This window comes from Oncorhynchus mykiss, unplaced genomic scaffold (genome assembly GCF_013265735.2).
Source record: "Oncorhynchus mykiss isolate Arlee unplaced genomic scaffold, USDA_OmykA_1.1 un_scaffold_390, whole genome shotgun sequence".
In the NCBI taxonomy this organism is placed as follows: Eukaryota; Metazoa; Chordata; class Actinopteri; order Salmoniformes; family Salmonidae; genus Oncorhynchus; species Oncorhynchus mykiss.
In genome coordinates this window covers 8,448-26,741 of record NW_023493837.1, presented here as the reverse complement: position 1 = coordinate 26,741, position 18,294 = coordinate 8,448, and the positions used below count along the sequence as shown (strand labels likewise).

Sequence of the window (18,294 nt, the reverse complement as noted above, 5' to 3'; positions counted from 1 at the left end):
TGCTACCGAATGCAAAATGTATCTGTATCATAAAAGTGTAGTGCAATATTCCCTTTTCTTGCCACACACAGACACACACACACACACACACACTCTCTCTCACTAGGGACAAATGTTTCGGCTCCTTGTCCAGAGAGGTTTGAGCTTTAGAAGAGGATCTGCAGCAAAAGCAGACCTTTACTGCCATCTACAGGTCAAAGGTCAGACTGGCATTCAGTAAAATGTAAACATGGGCGATCCACAGAAAATGGAAATGTGTGTGTTTCTGTTTGAGAAGTTAAACCAGTTAATTCCCTTATAACTGAGTGTCCTGCATCATGTATTATTTTATTGGTTGTAAATTAAATACGGTTTATTTTACAGTACATGTATTTTACACTGAATCATTGATATCTGGTCGAATGTTGGTTGTGGGACATAACTGAAGTACTATGTGTGTGTGTTCAATGAATCACACTGTTTGTGTGTGTGTGGGTGGGGGTGCATGTTCTATACATTATTCAGGACAACATTACTTTGTTTAGCCTACACCGTGACTATGACTGCATAATAAACTAAACTAAATATACTATGTATTTTCTAATCAAATGTGTTAACAGGGCAACACAAAAGAAGACAAAGGCCATCAATTCAATGCAAATATTACTGTATTAAAGGAAATTGTTGTATTAAGCTTGCTTTGAAAACCGTTTGAATGGCTTGGATAGGCCTATGGAGATGGTGGAAAACATCCTGATTAGAAGGGGACGTTTGCGAGGCTTCTCCTGTTGAGAGGTGGAGGGAAGACCCTCTGGGAGTCCAAACGTGGCAGGATGTGCCACTATGTTGGGCGACAGAAGAGAGAGAGTTGACATGCACTTTCATTTAGAAATGATGGTATATTGTATTCTTAGTTTCAACTCATTATTACTTTCACAAATAAATGAGAACCAGAATCTTGAGATTTGGAAACTATAAATCATTTTACATAAGAGATTACTATCGATAATATATAATGTACTGTATATAGGGTTTAATATTTTTGCAATAGCAGCTTTGTACACCAATATCTCAAACAGTAAATGTCCTGCTGTATGGACTTACACATGATCTCTTCAGCAGTAGTCTGGTCTTTGGATTCAGAATGGCGGGAATTCTTCTTGTTTCCCATCATGAATGGCTAAAACAAAAACATGTCAAAACAACTGTCACAGCAGAACAATCTCACGGTAATAACGATCACATCTTACACACCAGCACAACAAGATTTATAAATGGTTTTGGAATTAATGGATGGTTTTACATTTTCTCTAAATAACATTGTTTACTCACATTGACACAATTGTTAACTTAAATAAGTGTGATGTACCTTTAAGTTGAATTTCAGTCTGGCAAGCCTTTGTAGGAAAGACAGCTTCCCTCTGGTAGCCTTCACATCTTCAGCCATGAGAAGAGCTTCTGGCCTGGTGGCTTCGAAAGATGTTCTTGAGGCTGCTCTTGATGCCTCGTTACAACTGTGGAGAAGCTCCTTGCTCAATGACTTCACAAGAATCCTATTGAAAGTGGAGTCCTGAGTCGACACGGCCAGTTGGAGTATTTTCTCTGAGCCAAACTCCTTCAACAGATGTTTGTAGACGGTGCTGTATACTTTGTGACTCTTCAGGTTCTTGGGATAAGCTTGGGTCTCAGAGCAGCCTGACCATGCACAGAAGGCAGCTATAACTTTTGGAATCAGGTCTTGTGACGTGCGTGTGACGTCAGTTGGGTACAGATCAGTTTGGGTTTGTATTTTTGACAGAAGTCTCACCACTAACATGCTGATGAGGCCGGTGAAGTCATCATCACCGACTAAGTTAACAGTGGATGGGGTTGAAAGCGAGGCAACATCCGGGCTGGTTGAATTCTGATCACAAACAATGCTCTGAGGTACACCGAAACAACTGATGGTATCCCTTTCCTCAGCATCTATGTTGGCCTCAAAGCCTTGTGCAGCATTGGAGGTCCCACTTGTTGTCATGCTGATGGCGGAGAAAGATGGCAGATGGTAGGACTTACCACTCAGTAGACTGCCTATATCAGTTACAGTTCCGGTTGGAGATGACCCTCTGCCTTGTGCATCAGAAACCACAGAGTCCATGACCTGGCTTACCATTACTTTGGTAAACAGGCTGACTGTGTCACTAAATGCTGATGTAGAAAAAGAACATGAAATCCTATCTTCAGATACGCTAGCCGGCACACTAACTCCCTGAGCCAAACTCATTGAAGCTGTAGAGGGCACAAGGCTAGGAAGCAAGAGGCGCTTCACAGACTCCTCTGCAAAAAGCTGAACCAGCTTGTAAGCTGTGGGCTTCCCCACCGTCTTGTCATTCCTCTTCAGCTCAGTAAGGACTGTATCGGATGCACTCTTTCCAGCTGTCAGAACCAGAGGGGTCAAGTTGCTCTCAGAAATGATGCGGTTGACTTGGTGAGTAAGATCACGTGAGAGAGCACCAATCCTACCCTGAGATATGAGCTCCTCCAGTCTTGCTATTGCAGCTGTTAGATCAGGGTGGAATGCAACCTCCCCTTCTTCCTCTGGATGTACCTCCTTTATGATGGTATCCACTATTGCAGACATGCTTTCCCTGGCATCACACACCAATGTTTTTGGCTTAGTAGATTTGCCCATGTCGATGACTGAGCATCTCACAATGGGCTGAGTAATACTCTCTGGTAAATCAGAAGAGATGGGAGTGCCAGGGAGTGAAAATTCCCACTCTGACTTCTTTGATCTGGCAGATGAGGATGACAACGAGGAGGAAGAACGCTGTGGCGCTTGATAGATCAGTTCCTCACCACATTCACTGCTTACCCTTTCAACATCCTTCAGCATCATTCCAACCACATTCTCTATTTGTGAAAGCGCAGTCACCGTTTGGTCAGATTTTGCCAGCTCTTTCTGAATTAAAACCAGAATATGGCTGAGGGTCTTTTTGGCTTGAGCCGTTGTTGCTTTGACTTGATTTTGCCATGTAAAATAATTCATCATCTTTGTCTTCACATTGTGGTAAATAGTCTTTGCAGTTGTCCAGATCTTCTTCTCAGATACTTCCAAACCAGACTGTGAGCCTTTGGGTGTGGCCTCAGTGTACTCTGAGGTTTTCTCATCACTCTGTTGAAGCATAGAGTCTGCCTGCCATAGAGTAGTAGAAGACTCTGTGGGTGGGAAAAGGCTCTTCATGTCATTTGTAATTGATCCAACGATTTCAAAAGCAGTTATATCTGTATGCCTTAAGGAAATTGTTGATTTTGCTGGCAACATCTGAGAATCTGTCTGGCTGGAACTGACTTTGCTGGGAAAGCTACTGACTGATTTGATCAGTATTTTTCGCACTTCGTTGGTAGCGTTCATCTGGAACTCCTCACTGGAGAGTTTCTCAATGACTGAGGCTGGAGTATCTCTTAATCCTTCCAACCATGAAGAACCAGACACAGGCATGTCTTCTAGATAAGACATGACACTGTCCAAAAAGCCACAGACTTCAAGGGAGTTGTAAGAGGAACCCTCTGCAACAGATGATGTGCATTCCAAATCTGCCACCTCTGACCTATACATGGTCACAATCTGGGACAAGACCTCTTTGGTGCAGGGCACCATGTTGGAATCACAGAGAGACAGTAATGGTTGAGAGTTCTCACTTTGGCATTTACGGAGAGAACCAAGTCCTGTTGAGTTGACCACTTGCAGTATTGCCTCACTCTTACTGGTTTCAGGTTGCTTTGGTGTTTTCTCTCCTACAGAGTCAGTTGAATCACATCCATCAGATAAAGAAGATGAACTACGTTCTGATATAGGGGATTCACTCCTACATGGGGAAGGCAAGCTCAGGATTGAAACAGGCAGATCACTGGAGTCAGTATGCTCCAGAAGCACAGCACTGGAGTCAGCTTTTTCCATAAGTTCTTCCCCTTGGACTGGAGCTCCACCCATTCTGAGGAACAATGTCTCCAGCTTTGCCTGAAGTCTCTCGCAGAGTCTACGAGCTGCATGGAAGGGTTTCCGCTTTGTCGTACAGTGTCCCACTTGGGTATCTCTCTGGGTGCTTGTTGGCTGATCTAATTCAGCATACTGCACAATGTCCTTGACATCTTCAACAAAGTTATCAATTATTTGTGATGCCTCAGATTCTACTTTGGTCTGTATGAGCTCAGTGGCCGCAGAATCAAGGATCCTGTCAGATGGGCTAGATGCATTCATCAAGCTTGGAGTGGTACTAAACGAATGAGAAGGTTGAACCATACCAGAGATATCGCTCATTAACCTTCTCACAAGAATTTCACTCACAGCCTTTGAGGCTTTGGTCTTGAACTTCACACTAAACAGAGTGCCAAGATTTTGCATCATTGCTTTGCAAGATGTACATATTATGTTCAGCTCCTCTGGAACAGGAGAGTCTTCAACATCCAGGTGCTCCACTACAAGGTCACTGCCAGATGCCAACATTTTAACTTTCACAGCCACTTCTCGAAAAACCTTAGCCAATTCCGGATCTTCTTTTTCCAATTCACCCACCATCTCTGTGATAACAGTCATCACTTCTTCTGTTGCAGGTGGAATGCATGACTCTAATACAGAGGTAGAGCTCTGGTCCTCTGGGGTGGTGTGATCATCAAAACATTTCTGGACCATGTTGACCATTTGTTCAGCGGCCTGGGTACCAGAAGAAATAGGGGAGGACCGCCCTGAAATGGCTCTGCTGATGGTCGCAGAGAGGGCAGAGTTAAGCTGTTCGACCACCACCTTGATAAGACCAACAGTCAGCTCAGGTGGGCAAGAGGACAGGATATTATGATCAGACAGTTGCTCCTGGACACTTTTGATGATTCTGTCCTCTGTCATTCCCAGGAGGACTTTCACTGAGGTCTGGGAACTTTAAAACGAACAAGCAAACCATGATCATTTCTGTCTTAACTTGGCAAATCGGTCAAGCGTTGTAATTTTAGTATTCTAAATATCTACATGTCCTTTTGATCGCTTTACATGCTCATTCATTTGAATATGCTCAAAGGCTGATACATTACATTTTGTACTACATCAGATAGAGTAAATTGCATTGGCTAACACTGGGATAGATGATCTCGGTGAAATCCATACATGAAAACCTTGAGGGGAACATACCTCTTAGAAGAGGGTGTTAGGGACCTGAGATGTTGAGCCCCTGTGCCGCCCTTATACATTTTCTTCGCCAGATATCTAACTTCCCGGATGAGCTCCAGTCTTTCCTGATCAAAGGCAGCAAAGGATCTTGCACTGCCACCCCTCTTGGGTGAGTCAGTGTCGTCGTCAGCAAAGTCCTTTACCCCAAGTACGCGGGCCAGGGCTGGCAGCAGGATCTGCAGGGTGGTCTGTGCGATGAAGGTTACAATTGTCTTGCACAATTTGGCAAGCTGTTCCTTCGTCATCTGTTTTGAACAAACAGAACAAAAACAGTCTTTTCAATGGAACTGTGATGTAAAGTATTCTAGATCGAACAGAATGCATTTGATCAACATTGTTATTCTTGTCTGTGACTGAATTCAAAGTTTGATGAAGTCTGACAGAGAACATGAATAACAGAATATGACTTGATGGCTAATCTCTGAATTCAACAGATCATTGACACATCAAAGGTCAAAGGCAGGTAGGGAAACTTACAGGGTTTTTTAGTCCTTTGTAGATCACTTGCCACTGCCTAGACAATTTAAAATAAGTGTTTTAGTTAGTGTTTAGTTCCCACTGCACAATATTTCATAAATGTTGAACATTACAGAAAAACTTTTAACATACTCATCAGTAAGATTGCGCAGGAATGAGATGAGGATTGGGTAGGAGTATTCCATCTCATCCTTGTTGCCTGGGCCGAATGTAGCCTGAACAGCTTTCTTCTCCAGGAGCTCAATTACAGATCCTCTATCCAGGTGTTTATTCCTGGAGACTAAAGATGTGATTGCCGTAGAGGAAGTAGAAACAAAATTAAAGAGAAATCAGAAGTTTTATCTCTTAATACTCTGATTTCATTGTTTTAGGGTTTTAGAATAGGCCTATTTGAATAAAGCTATCTATGTGACCTTTCTTACTGATTACAGTAGACTACAGTTTCATTGAAAATGGATAGCACAACCTCACATCACAGACAGAATAGAGAAACAATGTAGTACTACAGAGGTAAATCTCTGACCTGCATCGTTGTCAGTGCCCAGCTTCCTTGACTTCTTGCCACTCCTCTTACTTTTTGCCTAGGATAGAACAGAACAGATTCTAGATCTCAAATGATGGCAGACATGTAACACCAGGGCCCGTATACATAAAGTTCATCAGATAAGGTGTGGGCTCAACCTTGCCCAAATAATTGTATTCATTATGATCTCAAATGCAAAACTGATCCTAGATAAGCACTCCTACTCTGAGACAATTTATGAATAGGCTATGGGCCAGGTCAAAGCAGCTCTTAAAACACGTTTTGAAAACAGCTACTACGTATGTTGTTATCTGAGATATATAGATATCTATGGTATGACTGCTATCAGGTACAGAGTGTAACCCAGTAGGCCTATTATGTGCTCTGTCACTCCTGCCATCTTACCTTCCTTCCCTTCTTGGCCTCCTCTTTGGGTGTGGCCACCGGTTCTTCCTCAACAACTTCCTTTCCTTCCCTCTGAGGATCACCATCCTCCCTCTGTGCTACCTGAAGGACAGACATTCCAATAAGTAATAATATGTCAATGTCAGAGTAGATCTGTGCAGAGGACATCATAAATAGAGCTACAGCCATATCAGTGCTAAGCTGGTGACTTTATAAAGAATGGTACATTTGCTTTACAATATGTTATAGCTTTTTACAAGAAATATCCACTTATATTGCTTTACCCTTTTTTACTTTCCCCCAATATTGCATGAAGTAATTTAGCTTACCCTTTCTTCATCCATTCAAGCTATTTTATATCTCAAAAAGCATGTCCTTGTCTGTGTTGGTTACATTCAAGTTGAGTTCAGGTCGAGAGTGAGGACAATATTGCAAGCAGGGACTGTAATTTAGGGCTACATGCGACGTCATGGAACGTTAGACCTTTATGACATCACAAATAGTATTTTTAGGAAGAGCGCGGGAAAGGTTACTTGCCCACTCAGTAGGACTAGCTAATATTGACAGAAATTTCCCCGTCAAACGTTTTCGATTGCCTACCCCTACGCCTTCCATCGAACATGGTCCTGCCTTTGCAATATTGTCTCTCTTGTGGGTTTACTTACGTATGACATGTAGGCTTACTGTGTCGGATCAAGTTGATTGATCTGTCCTAGTCAGCCTTAGGTTGAACCCAAAATCTTCTGGGAAATATTTGTTAATAATATTCATTTCAATGTCGTTTTATTCTTTGATTTAGTCCCAATCCAATCCTATTGTTGGCTGCCAATCCCCACCAAATATGTCATTGTAGGACATACTGTAGCGGGAGAAAGTGAGAGCTGCAACGCGGACGCGTTCGGTGGCTCCTTCAGTGCAGAGGCTAGCGCGTATGCCAGTGCCACTAAAGCCCGGGCTTGTGAGGCAGTAGTCTACAACGCTGACAGGCAACACCTTGTCATTTTATTAACTCACTAGAATTACATTGTCTTCTTCATTCATTTCGATTGCACTTCCTTTCGTGGTGAAATTAGTTTAGATTACTATTAACTTTAATCTACAGAGTTTAAGTGTTTATGTTGCCCACGTCATCATGTGATGCTGTGAGCAAACAATTTATGCCCAGCCTTCCTAGATAGGCCTGGGCTGCATAACACTATGAATCTGGGAAAACATAACACTTAAAAAAAAGTTTTACAGTGCAAAAATAGCGTAGGCCTACTTGTGTACTATTCAAATCCACACTAAAGCCACACCTCTTCACACAGATTCTGTTGTTTTAGCTTTAACCTCTGTTAAATTCACTTCCCTGGTTAATCTGTCATCATGTTTCGTGTTCTCCATGGTTAATCTGTCTCTATGTTTAGTGCACTTTAATATAGCCTGTTTACTTATTTGAATGTTTGATAATATTGCTTTTTATCCTGCAGATTTTGTTGTGGATTTAAATTGACTTTGGGTGTCTTAAAAATCACTTAAAATAGCACTGTTGTTCTAATCGTCAGATCGCAGGTATTCTGATCTTCACTGTCCATGGTGCTGAATCTGGCTGGGTAGATTAGTTTGAATGCCGAAAACTTGTTTGCCTACATTTAAAGGCCCTGTGAAGTCAAAATAATTGTATTTCATATTGTACAACAGCTTATGAAACTAACACTGTAAATGTGTTTTACAAAAATGTGATCGGGGTTGCTTCCTGATAGTTCTGGTTGAAAATACGGAGCATGTTCCTCTGCCCAGGCCTTGCTGACACTTGCCAGATCTTACACTGCCTGGATAGGTATTTTGTGTGTCAGCTAACCACATCATATGTTATAGCAATCTGTCAGTCGATGACACAATGGATGACTTGGCACACAACCATTGGCTGATTCATGCAACACCTGAGCAGGGACACATTATTTTCACAGCACTTCAATGCAAAGTAATTTTCGTAGAAGGTTTGGAGAGCATTTTCACTAACCCTAACCCTTTTCCTAACCTTAACCTCAGTTTCCTAACCTGCTACGAAAAATTCACTTCGATATTGAAGTGCCATGAAAAGAGAGTTTCTCACCTTCTAATCAGCAGGTTTGCATGGGCGAGAGTTTTGGCTTTCCATGGCGACATCACCATGTGTAAATTGGTTTATAGACCAACGACAAAGAGAGTGCCAATAACAGCTAGTTTTAATTTCCCCTCCACACTGACCACTCCCAGACAGTCCTAGCAAAATTATTGCTTGAGAAAGTTTTTTTTGCAAAAACTACATTTTTGACCATTTTCATCGTAATCTATTACAGTAAGGTACTTAATTGTTACCCAGAAATGATTTGATATTGATATAAAAACGTCTGCTTTGGGCCTTAAAAAGATATGTGCACTACATACTCAGAAATCACATATATTGACATTTTAGAATGTATTTTATCAAGAAAGTAAGTTATACATGTCTTTTTTAATCTTACTCTTAGTTGCAAATAATTAATTTGGCTGTGGTTCATTTGATTTTCAGCACAATCCTGTTTGATAACGTATAGTATTATAGTGACTTCTTGTGGTAAAATGTCAAACTCACAACTAAACTCATTAAAATTGAGGTTTTCTTTACCCTGTCTTATCAAACAGTGCAACATTTGACTGATGAAATAGCATTCTTCTAAAATTCTTACACTTCTAGATGCAAAATACAAGTCACTATTCCAATACTGTTTGACTCTGCCATTTTTGAAATACATTTAACTTTTCAGTTAAAAACCCTTTGGATAATATCAACATTAATTACTTAACATCTTAACACATACACACCATGTAAATATCAATAAACAGAGGAACACATGCTACAAATAGTTAGTGACTACCTACCAGTCAATTAAATTAGATTATTCAGAAAAATAACATTGTTATAAGAGACAAATTGCCTTTAGACAACATAAATGACTGCATCTGGACACAGGTCAAAACTACTCTGCCGAGCTCAAGTTACCAGCTATGTATGGTTTCAACACTTACATTTATTGAGTTATTGAAAAGTATCCTACAAACATTGTTCGAATGTGAAAGTGATCAGGTTTTCTGAAACAGGTGTGTTTGTATTGAAGAACCCTGAGATTGTGGACAGTAGGACTTGTGTGAACAGGTGTGAACAGACTGAAGATAATGATGTTTTCCTTTCTCTGTCTTTCGAAACTCAGGAACAGTTTGAATGTTTTTTTATTGTAATTTAAACAATGGTATGGATGATTAAGCTGGATCTTTCTCTCTGAATCAGGAGTGCACTTTCATTCTCCCAATTTTTCCAAAAGCCCAATCTGAGCAACCTTTGCTATAAACCCTGTCTTTCCCATTGTTGTTTCAAAAGTGGAAAATGATCAATTCGATAATCACACATAATGGGCATTTCACAGCCAAGACTTTTGATCCTTCCCATCAAGGCCATGTTGGCCAGTTTAACCGTCACCCGGTCCCTCTCTTCCGGAGTCCTCTTGGAGGTGCACTCCACAGTAGAGTCGGTCTCAAAGGAGATGGCTGGGACGTGAGTGAGCAGGTGGCCCCCAGCCTTCTCCTGGGCCATGGGCGTGGGAGTCTGCAGGACCAGCCCGTGCGTCGCTTGTTGATGTCGAAGGTAAAAGCTAAGAGGATACACACAAACATTGACCATATAATGTAATGTTGTTACATGTAACTAACTAGCTTGACTTGCCACCGTGTGAAACATGTATGCTACCATATGTTACTAAAAAGAGCTGACAATATTATAAAATGTAATCCAGGAGTTTATGTTTGAATTCTGGTTCTCTCACAACACAAGTCACTCAGAAAAGCATCTGTAGGCAGAAGCATGCTACATGTACATTTGGCATTTGAAAAAACTACAGCTGTGCTATGCTACCGAATGCAAAATGTATCTGTATCATAAAAGTGTAGTGCAATATTCCCTTTTCTTGCCACACACACACACACACACACACACACACACACACACACACTCTCTCTCACTAGGGTCAAATGTTTTGGCTCCTTGTCCAGAGAGGTTTGAGCTTTAGAAGAGGATCTGCAGCAAAAGTAGACCTTTACTGGCATCTACAGGTCAAAGGTCAGACTGGCATTCAGTAAAACGTAAACATGGGCGATCCACAGAAAATGGAAATGTGTGTGTTTCTGTTTGAGAAGTTAAACCAGTTAATTCCCTTATAACTGAGTGTCCTGCATCATGTATTATTTTATTGGTTGTAAATTAAATACGGTTTATTTTACAGTACATGTATTTTACACTGAATCATTGATATCTGGTCGAATGTTGGTTGTGGGACATAACTGAAGTACTATGTGTGTGTGTTGAATGAATCACACTGTGTGTGTGGGTGGTGGGGTGGGAGGGTGCATGTTCTATACATTATTCAGGACAACATTACTTTGTTTAGCCTACACCGTGACTATGACTGCATAATAAACTAAACTAAATATACTATATATTTTCTAATCAAATGTGTTAACAGGGCAACACAAAAGAAGACAAACGCCATCAATTCAATGCAAATATTACTGTATTAAAGGAAATTGTTGTATTAAGCTTGCTTTGAAAACCGTTTGAATGGCTTGGATAGGCCTATGGAGATGGTGGAAAACATCCTGATTAGAAGGGGACGTTTGCGAGGCTTCTCCTGTTGAGAGGTGGAGGGAAGACCCTCTGGGAGTCCAAACGTGGCAGGATGTGCCACTATGTTGGGCGACAGAAGAGAGAGAGTTGACATGCACTTTCATTTAGAAATGATGGTATATTGTATTCTTAGTTTCAACTCATTATTACTTTCACAAATAAATGAGAACCAGAATCTTGAGATTTGGAAACTATAAATAATTTTACATAAGAGATTACTATCGATAATATATAATGTACTGTATATAGGGTTTAATATTTTTGCAATAGCAGCTTTGTACACCAATATCTCAAACAGTAAATGTCCTGCTGTATGGACTTACACATGATCTCTTCAGCAGTAGTCTGGTCTTTGGATTCAGAATGGCGGGAATTCTTCTTGTTTCCCATCATGAATGGCTAAAACAAAAACATGTCAAAACAACTGTCACAGCAGAACAATCTCACGGTAATAACGATCACATCTTACACACCAGCACAACAAGATTTATAAATGGTTTTGGAATTAATGGATGGTTTTACATTTTCTCTAAATAACATTGTTTACTCACATTGACACAATTGTTAACTTAAATAAGTGTGATGTACCTTTAAGTTGAATTTCAGTCTGGCAAGCCTTTGTAGGAAAGACAGCTTCCCTCTGGTAGCCTTCACATCTTCAGCCATGAGAAGAGCTTCTGGCCTGGTGGCTTCGAAAGATGTTCTTGAGGCTGCTCTTGATGCCTCGTTACAACTGTGGAGAAGCTCCTTGCTCAATGACTTCACAAGAATCCTATTGAAAGTGGAGTCCTGAGTCGACACGGCCAGTTGGAGTATTTTCTCTGAGCCAAACTCCTTCAACAGATGTTTGTAGACGGTGCTGTATACTTTGTGACTCTTCAGGTTCTTGGGATAAGCTTGGGTCTCAGAGCAGCCTGACCATGCACAGAAGGCAGCTATAACTTTTGGAATCAGGTCTTGTGACGTGCGTGTGACGTCAGTTGGGTACAGATCAGTTTGGGTTTGGATTTTTGACAGAAGTCTCACCACTAACATGCTGATGAGGCCGGTGAAGTCATCATCACCGACTAAGTTGTCAGTGGATGGGGTTGAAAGCGAGGCAACATCCGGGCTGGTTGAATTCTGATCACAAACAATGCTCTGAGGTACACCGAAACAACTTTCCTCAGCATCTATGTTGGCCTCAAAGCCTTGTGCAGCATTGGATGTCCCACTTGTTGTCATGCTGATGGCAGAGAAAAGATGGCAGAGGGTAGGACTTACCACTCAGTAGACTGCCTATATCAGTTACAGTTCCGGTTGGAGATGACCCTCTGCTTTGTGCACCAGAAACCACAGAGTCCATGACCTGACTTACCATTACTTTGGTAAACAGGCTGACTGTGTCACTAAATGCTGATGTAGAAAAAGAACATGAAATCCTATCTTCAGATACGCTAGCCGGCACACTAACTCCCTGAGCCAAACTCATTGAAGCTGTAGAGGGCACAAGGCTAGGAAGCAAGAGGCGCTTCACAGACTCCTCTGCAAAAAGCTGAACCAGCTTGTAAGCTGTGGGCTTCCCCACCGTCTTGTCATTCCTCTTCAGCTCAGTAAGGACTGTATCGGATGCACTCTTTCCAGCCGCCACTGTCAGAACCAGAGGGGTCAAGTTGCTCTCAGAAATGATGCGGTTGACTTGGTGAGTAAGATCACGTGAGAGAGCACCAATCCTACCCTGAGATATGAGCTCCTCCAGTCTTGCTATTGCAGCTGTTAGATCAGGGTGGAATGCAACCTCCCCTTCTTCCTCTGGATGTACCTCCTTTATGATGGTATCCACTATTGCAGACATGCTTTCCCTGGCATCACACACCAATGTTTTTGGCTTAGTAGATTTGCCCATGTCGATGACTGAGCTTCTCACAATGGGCTGAGTAATACTCTCTGGTAAATCAGAAGAGATGGGAGTGCCAGGGAGTGAAAATTCCCACTCTGACTTCTTTGATCTGGCAGATGAGGATGACAACGAGGAGGAAGAACGCTGTGGCGCTTGATAGATCAGTTCCTCACCACATTCACTGCTTACCCTTTCAACATCCTTCAGCATCATTCCAACCACATTCTCTATTTGTGAAAGCGCAGTCACCGTTTGGTCAGATTTTGACAGCTCTTTCTGAATTAAAACCAGAATATGGCTGAGGGTCTTTTTGGCTTGAGCCGTTGTTGCTTTGACTTGATTTTGCCATGTAAAATAATTCATCATCTTTGTCTTCACATTGTGGTAAATAGTCTTTGCAGTTGTCCAGATCTTCTTCTCAGATACTTCCAAACCAGACTGTGAGCCTTTGGGTGTGGCCTCAGTGTACTCTGAGGTTTTCTCATCACTCTGTTGAAGCATAGAGTCTGCCTGCCATAGAGTAGTAGAAGACTCTGTGGGTGGGAAAAGGCTCTTCATGTCATTTGTAATTGATCCAACGATTTCAAAAGCAGTTATATCTGTATGCCTTAAGGAAATTGTTGATTTTGCTGGCAACATCTGAGAATCTGTCTGGCTGGAACTGACTTTGCTGGGAAAGCTACTGACTGATTTGATCAGTATTTTTCGCACTTCGTTGGTAGCGTTCATCTGGAACTCCTCACTGGAGAGTTTCTCAATGACTGAGGCTGGAGTATCTCTTAATCCTTCCAACCATGAAGAACCAGACACAGGCATGTCTTCTAGATAAGACATGACACTGTCCAAAAAGCCACAGACTTCAAGGGAGTTGTAAGAGGAACCCTCTGCAACAGATGATGTGCATTCCAAATCTGCCACCTCTGACCTATACATGGTCACAATCTGGGACAAGACCTCTTTGGTGCAGGGCACCATGTTGGAATCACAGAGAGACAGTAATGGTTGAGAGTTCTCACTTTGGCATTGACGGAGAGAACCAAGTCCTGTTGAGTTGACCACTTGCAGTATTGCCTCACTCTTACTGGTTTCAGGTTGCTTTGGTGTTTTCTCTCCTACAGAGTCAGTTGAATCACATCCATCAGATAAAGAAGATGAACTACGTTCTGATATAGGGGATTCACTCCTACATGGGGAAGGCAAGCTCAGGATTGAAACAGGCAGATCACTGGAGTCAGTATGCTCCAGAAGCACAGCACTGGAGTCAGCTTTTTCCATAAGTTCTTCCCCTTGGACTGGAGCTCCACCCATTCTGAGGAACAATGTCTCCAGCTTTGCCTGAAGTCTCTCGCAGAGTCTACGAGCTGCATGGAAGGGTTTCCGCTTTGTCGTACAGTGTCCCACTTGGGTATCTCTCTGGGTGCTTGTTGGCTGATCTAATTCAGCATACTGCACAATGTCCTTGACATCTTCAACAAAGTTATCAATTATTTGTGATGCCTCAGATTCTACTTTGGTCTGTATGAGCTCAGTGGCTGCAGAATCAAGGATCCTGTCAGATGGGCTAGATGCATTCATCAAGCTTGGAGTGGTACTAACGAATGAGAAGGTTGAACCATACCAGAGATATCGCTCATTAACCTTCTCACAAGAATTTCACTCACAGCCTTTGAGGCTTTGGTCTTGAACTTCACACTAAACAGAGTGCCAAGATTTTGCATCATTGCTTTGCAAGATGTACATATTATGTTCAGCTCCTCTGGAACAGGAGAGTCTTCAACATCCAGGTGCTCCACTACAAGGTCACTGCCAGATGCCAACATTTTTAACTTTCACAGCCACTTCTCGAAAAACCTTAGCCAATTCCAGATCTTCTTTTTCCAATTCACCCACCATCTCTGCGATAACAGTCATCACTTCTTCTGTTGCAGGTGGAATGCATGACTCTAATACAGAGTAGAGCTCTGGTCCTCTGGGGTGGTGTGATCATCAAAACATTTCAGGACCATGTTGACCATTTGTTCAGCGGCCTGGGTACCAGAAGAAATAGGGGAGGACCGCCCTGAAATAGCTCTGCTGATGGTCGCAGAGAGGGCAGAGTTTAAGCTGTTCGACCACCACCTTGATAAGACCAACAGTCAGCTCAGGTGGGCAAGAGGACAGGATATTATGATCAGACAGTTGCTCCTGGACACTTTTGATGATTCTGTCCTGTCATTCCCAGGAGGACTTTCACTGAGGTCTGGGAACTTTAAAACGAACAAGCAAAGCATGATAATTCCTGTCTTAACTTGGCAAATCGGTCAAGCGTTGTAATTTTAGTATTCTAAATATCTACATGTCCTTTTGATCGCTTTACATGCTCATTCATTTGAATATGCTCAAAGGCTGATACATTACATTTTGTACTACATCAGATAGAGTAAATTGCATTAGCTAACACTGGGATAGATGATCTCGGTGAAATCCATACATGAAAACCTTGAGGGGAACATACCTCTTAGAAGAGGGTGTTAGGGACCTGAGATGTTGAGCCCCTGTGCCGCCCTTATACATTTTTTTCGCCAGATATCTAACTTCCTGGATGAGCTCCAGTCCTTTCCTGATCAAAGGCAGCAAAGGATCTTGCACTGCCACCCCTCTTGGGTGAGTCAGTGTCGTCGTCAGCAAAGTCCTTTACCCCAAGTACGCGGGCCAGGGCTGGCAGCAGGATCTGCAGGGTGGTCTGTGCGATGAAGGTTACAATTGTCTTGCACAATTTGGCAAGCTGTTCCTTCGTCATCTGTTTTGAACAAACAGAACAAAAACAGTCTTTTCAATGGAACTGTGATGTAAAGTATTCTAGATCGAACAGAATGCATTTGATCAACATTGTTATTCTTGTCTGTGACTGAATTCAAAGTTTGATGAAGTCTGACAGAGAACATGAATAACAGAATATGACTTGATGGCTAATCTCTGAATTCAACAGATCATTGACACATCAAAGGTCAAAGGCAGGTAGGGAAACTTACAGGGTTTTTAGTCCTTTGTAGATCACTTGCCACTGCCTAGACAATTTAAAATAAGTGTTTTAGTTAGTGTTTAGTTCCCACTGCACAATATTTCATAAATGTTGAACATTACAGAAAAACCTTTAACATACTCATCAGTAAGATTGCGCAGGAATGAGATGAGGATTGGGTAGGAGTATTCCATCTCATCCTTGTTGCCTGGGCCGAATGCAGCCTTAACAGCTTTCTTCTCCAGGAGCTCAATTACAGATCCTCTATCCAGGTGTTTATTCCTGGAGACTAAAGATGTGATTGCCGTAGAGGAAGTAGAAACAAAATTAAAGAGAAATCAGACGTTTTATCTCTTAATACTCTGATTTCATTGTTTAAGGGTTTTAGAATAGGCCTATTTTAATAAAGCTATCTATGTGACCTTTCTTACTGATTACAGTAGACTACAGTTTCATTGAAAATGGATAGCACAACCTGCACATCACAGACAGAATAGAGAAACAATGTAGTACTACAGAGGTAAATCTCTGACCTGCATCATTGTCAGTGCCCAGCTTCCTTGACTTCTTGCCACTCCTCTTACTTTTTGCCTAGGATAGAACAGAACAGATTCCAGAGCTCAAATGATGGCAGACATGTAACACCAGGGCCCGTATACATAAAGTTCATCAGATAAGGTGTGGGCTCAACCTTGCCCAAATAATTGTATTCATTATGATCTCAAATGCAAAACTGATCCTAGATAAGCACTCCTACTCTGAGACAATTTATGAATAGGCTATGGGCCAGGTCAAAGCAGCTCTTAAAACACGTTTTGAAAACAGCTACTACGTATGTTGTTATCTGAGATATATAGATATCTATGGTATGACTGCTATCAGGTACAGAGTGTAACCCAGTAGGCCTATTATGTGCTCTGTCACTACTGCTATCTTACCTTCCTTCCCTTCTTGGCCTCCTCTTTGGGTGTGGCCACCGGTTCTTCCTCAACAACTTCCTTTCCTTCCCTCTGAGGATCACCATCCTCCCTCTGTGCTACCTGAAGGACAGACATTCCAATAAGTAATAATATGTCAATGTCAGAGTAGATCTGTGCAGAGGACATCATAAATAGAGCTACAGCCATATCAGCGCTAAGCTGGTGACTTTATAAAGAATGGTACATTTGCTTTACAATATGTTATAGCTTTTTACAAGAAATATCCGCTTATATTGCTGTACCCTTTTTTACTTTCCCCCAATATTGCATGAAGTAATTTAGGCTTACCCTTTCTTCATCCATTCAAGCTATTTTATATCTCAAAAAGCATGTCCTTGTCTGTGTTGGTTACATTCAAGTTGAGTTCAGGTCGAGAGTGAGGACAATATTGCAAGCAGGGACTGTAATTTAGGGCTACATGCTACGTCATGGAACGTTAGACCTTTATGACATCACAAATAGTATTTTTAGGAAGAGCGCGGGAAAGGTTACTTGCCCACTCAGTAGGACTAGCTAATATTGACAGAAATTTCCCCGTCAAACGTTTTCGATTGCCAACCCCTACGCCTTCCATCGAACATGGTCCTGCCTTTGCAATATTGTCTCTCTTGTGGTTTACTTACGTATGACATGTAGGCTTACTGTGTCGGATCAAGTTGATTGATCTGTCCTAGTCAGCCTTAGGTTGAACCCAAAATCAGCTGGGAAATATTTGTTAATAATATTCATTTCAATGTCGTTTTATTTTTTGATTTAGTCCCAATCCAATCCTATTGTTGGCTGCCAATCCCCACCAAATATGTCATTGTAGGACATACTGTAGCGGGAGAAAGTGAGATCTGCAACGCGGACGCGTTCGGTGGCTCCTTCAGTGCAGAGGCTAGCGCGTATGCCAGTGCCACTAAAGCCCGGGCTTGTGAGGCAGTAGTCTACAACGCTGACAGGCAAACACCTTGTCATTTTATTAACTCACTAGAATTACATTGTCTTCTTCATTCATTTCGATTGCACTTCCTTTCGTGGTGAAATTAGTTTTGATTACTATTGTTAGTGTTCAAATACTGGAGAGTTGAGACCAAATCACGGACACTGGACAGAGTGGATTTCAGTTGTAACAAAAGACAGTTTTTAATGAGTCAGAGATATCTTGTCCCGCAGTTTTACGTGCACGG

At 41.8% G+C, this 18,294-nt stretch overlaps 2 protein-coding genes across 4 annotated transcripts; both read right to left on the bottom strand.

Moving 5' to 3' along the window:
* Positions 1-631: 631 nt before the first annotated feature.
* On the bottom strand, positions 632-17,997 carry LOC118954551. Of its 3 annotated transcripts, XM_036974032.1 has the most exons (9): positions 17,746-17,997; positions 17,081-17,182; positions 16,676-16,733; positions 5,789-5,936; positions 5,657-5,693; positions 5,141-5,424; positions 1,349-4,892; positions 1,084-1,159; positions 632-820 (listed from the first exon to the last, which is right to left on the bottom strand). In XM_036974032.1, the coding sequence occupies exons 1-9, from the start codon at positions 17,752-17,754 to the stop codon at positions 669-671; spliced, it is 4,410 nt and encodes a 1,469-aa protein (XP_036829927.1). In that variant the 5' UTR covers positions 17,755-17,997; the 3' UTR covers positions 632-668. The 3 variants fall into 3 exon arrangements, with proteins under 3 accessions (XP_036829927.1, XP_036829926.1, XP_036829928.1); XM_036974031.1 differs by lacking the exon at positions 17,746-17,997 and having other exon boundaries at positions 17,081-17,345; XM_036974033.1 differs by lacking the exons at positions 632-820; positions 1,084-1,159; positions 1,349-4,892; positions 17,746-17,997 and having other exon boundaries at positions 4,907-5,424; positions 17,081-17,345.
* On the bottom strand, positions 11,105-12,435 carry LOC118954552. The gene is made up of 3 exons (XM_036974034.1): positions 11,851-12,435; positions 11,586-11,661; positions 11,105-11,322 (listed from the first exon to the last, which is right to left on the bottom strand). Exons 1-3 carry the CDS (start codon positions 12,295-12,297, stop codon positions 11,171-11,173), a joined length of 675 nt encoding a protein of 224 aa, XP_036829929.1. The 5' UTR covers positions 12,298-12,435; the 3' UTR covers positions 11,105-11,170.
* Positions 17,998-18,294: the final 297 nt, after the last annotated feature.

Coding starts and splice junctions, on each gene's coding strand:
- LOC118954552 (XM_036974034.1), bottom strand. CDS start 12,297: ATGTTAGTGGTGAGACTTCTGTCAAAAATCCAAACCCAAACTGATCTG. Junction 11,662..11,850: donor GACTGAAATTCAACTTAAAG/GTACATCACACT, acceptor TTTTTGTTTTAG/CCATTCATGATGGGAAACAA. Junction 11,323..11,585: donor TACTGCTGAAGAGATCATGT/GTAAGTCCATAC, acceptor CGCCCAACATAG/TGGCACATCCTGCCACGTTT.
- LOC118954551 (XM_036974031.1), bottom strand. CDS start 17,269: ATGGCTGTAGCTCTATTTATGATGTCCTCTGCACAGATCTACTCTGAC. Junction 5,425..5,656: donor ACAAAGGACTAAAAAACCCT/GTAAGTTTCCCT, acceptor TGTTCAAAACAG/ATGACGAAGGAACAGCTTGC. Junction 4,893..5,140: donor CTAACACCCTCTTCTAAGAG/GTATGTTCCCCT, acceptor TTCGTTTTAAAG/TTCCCAGACCTCAGTGAAAG.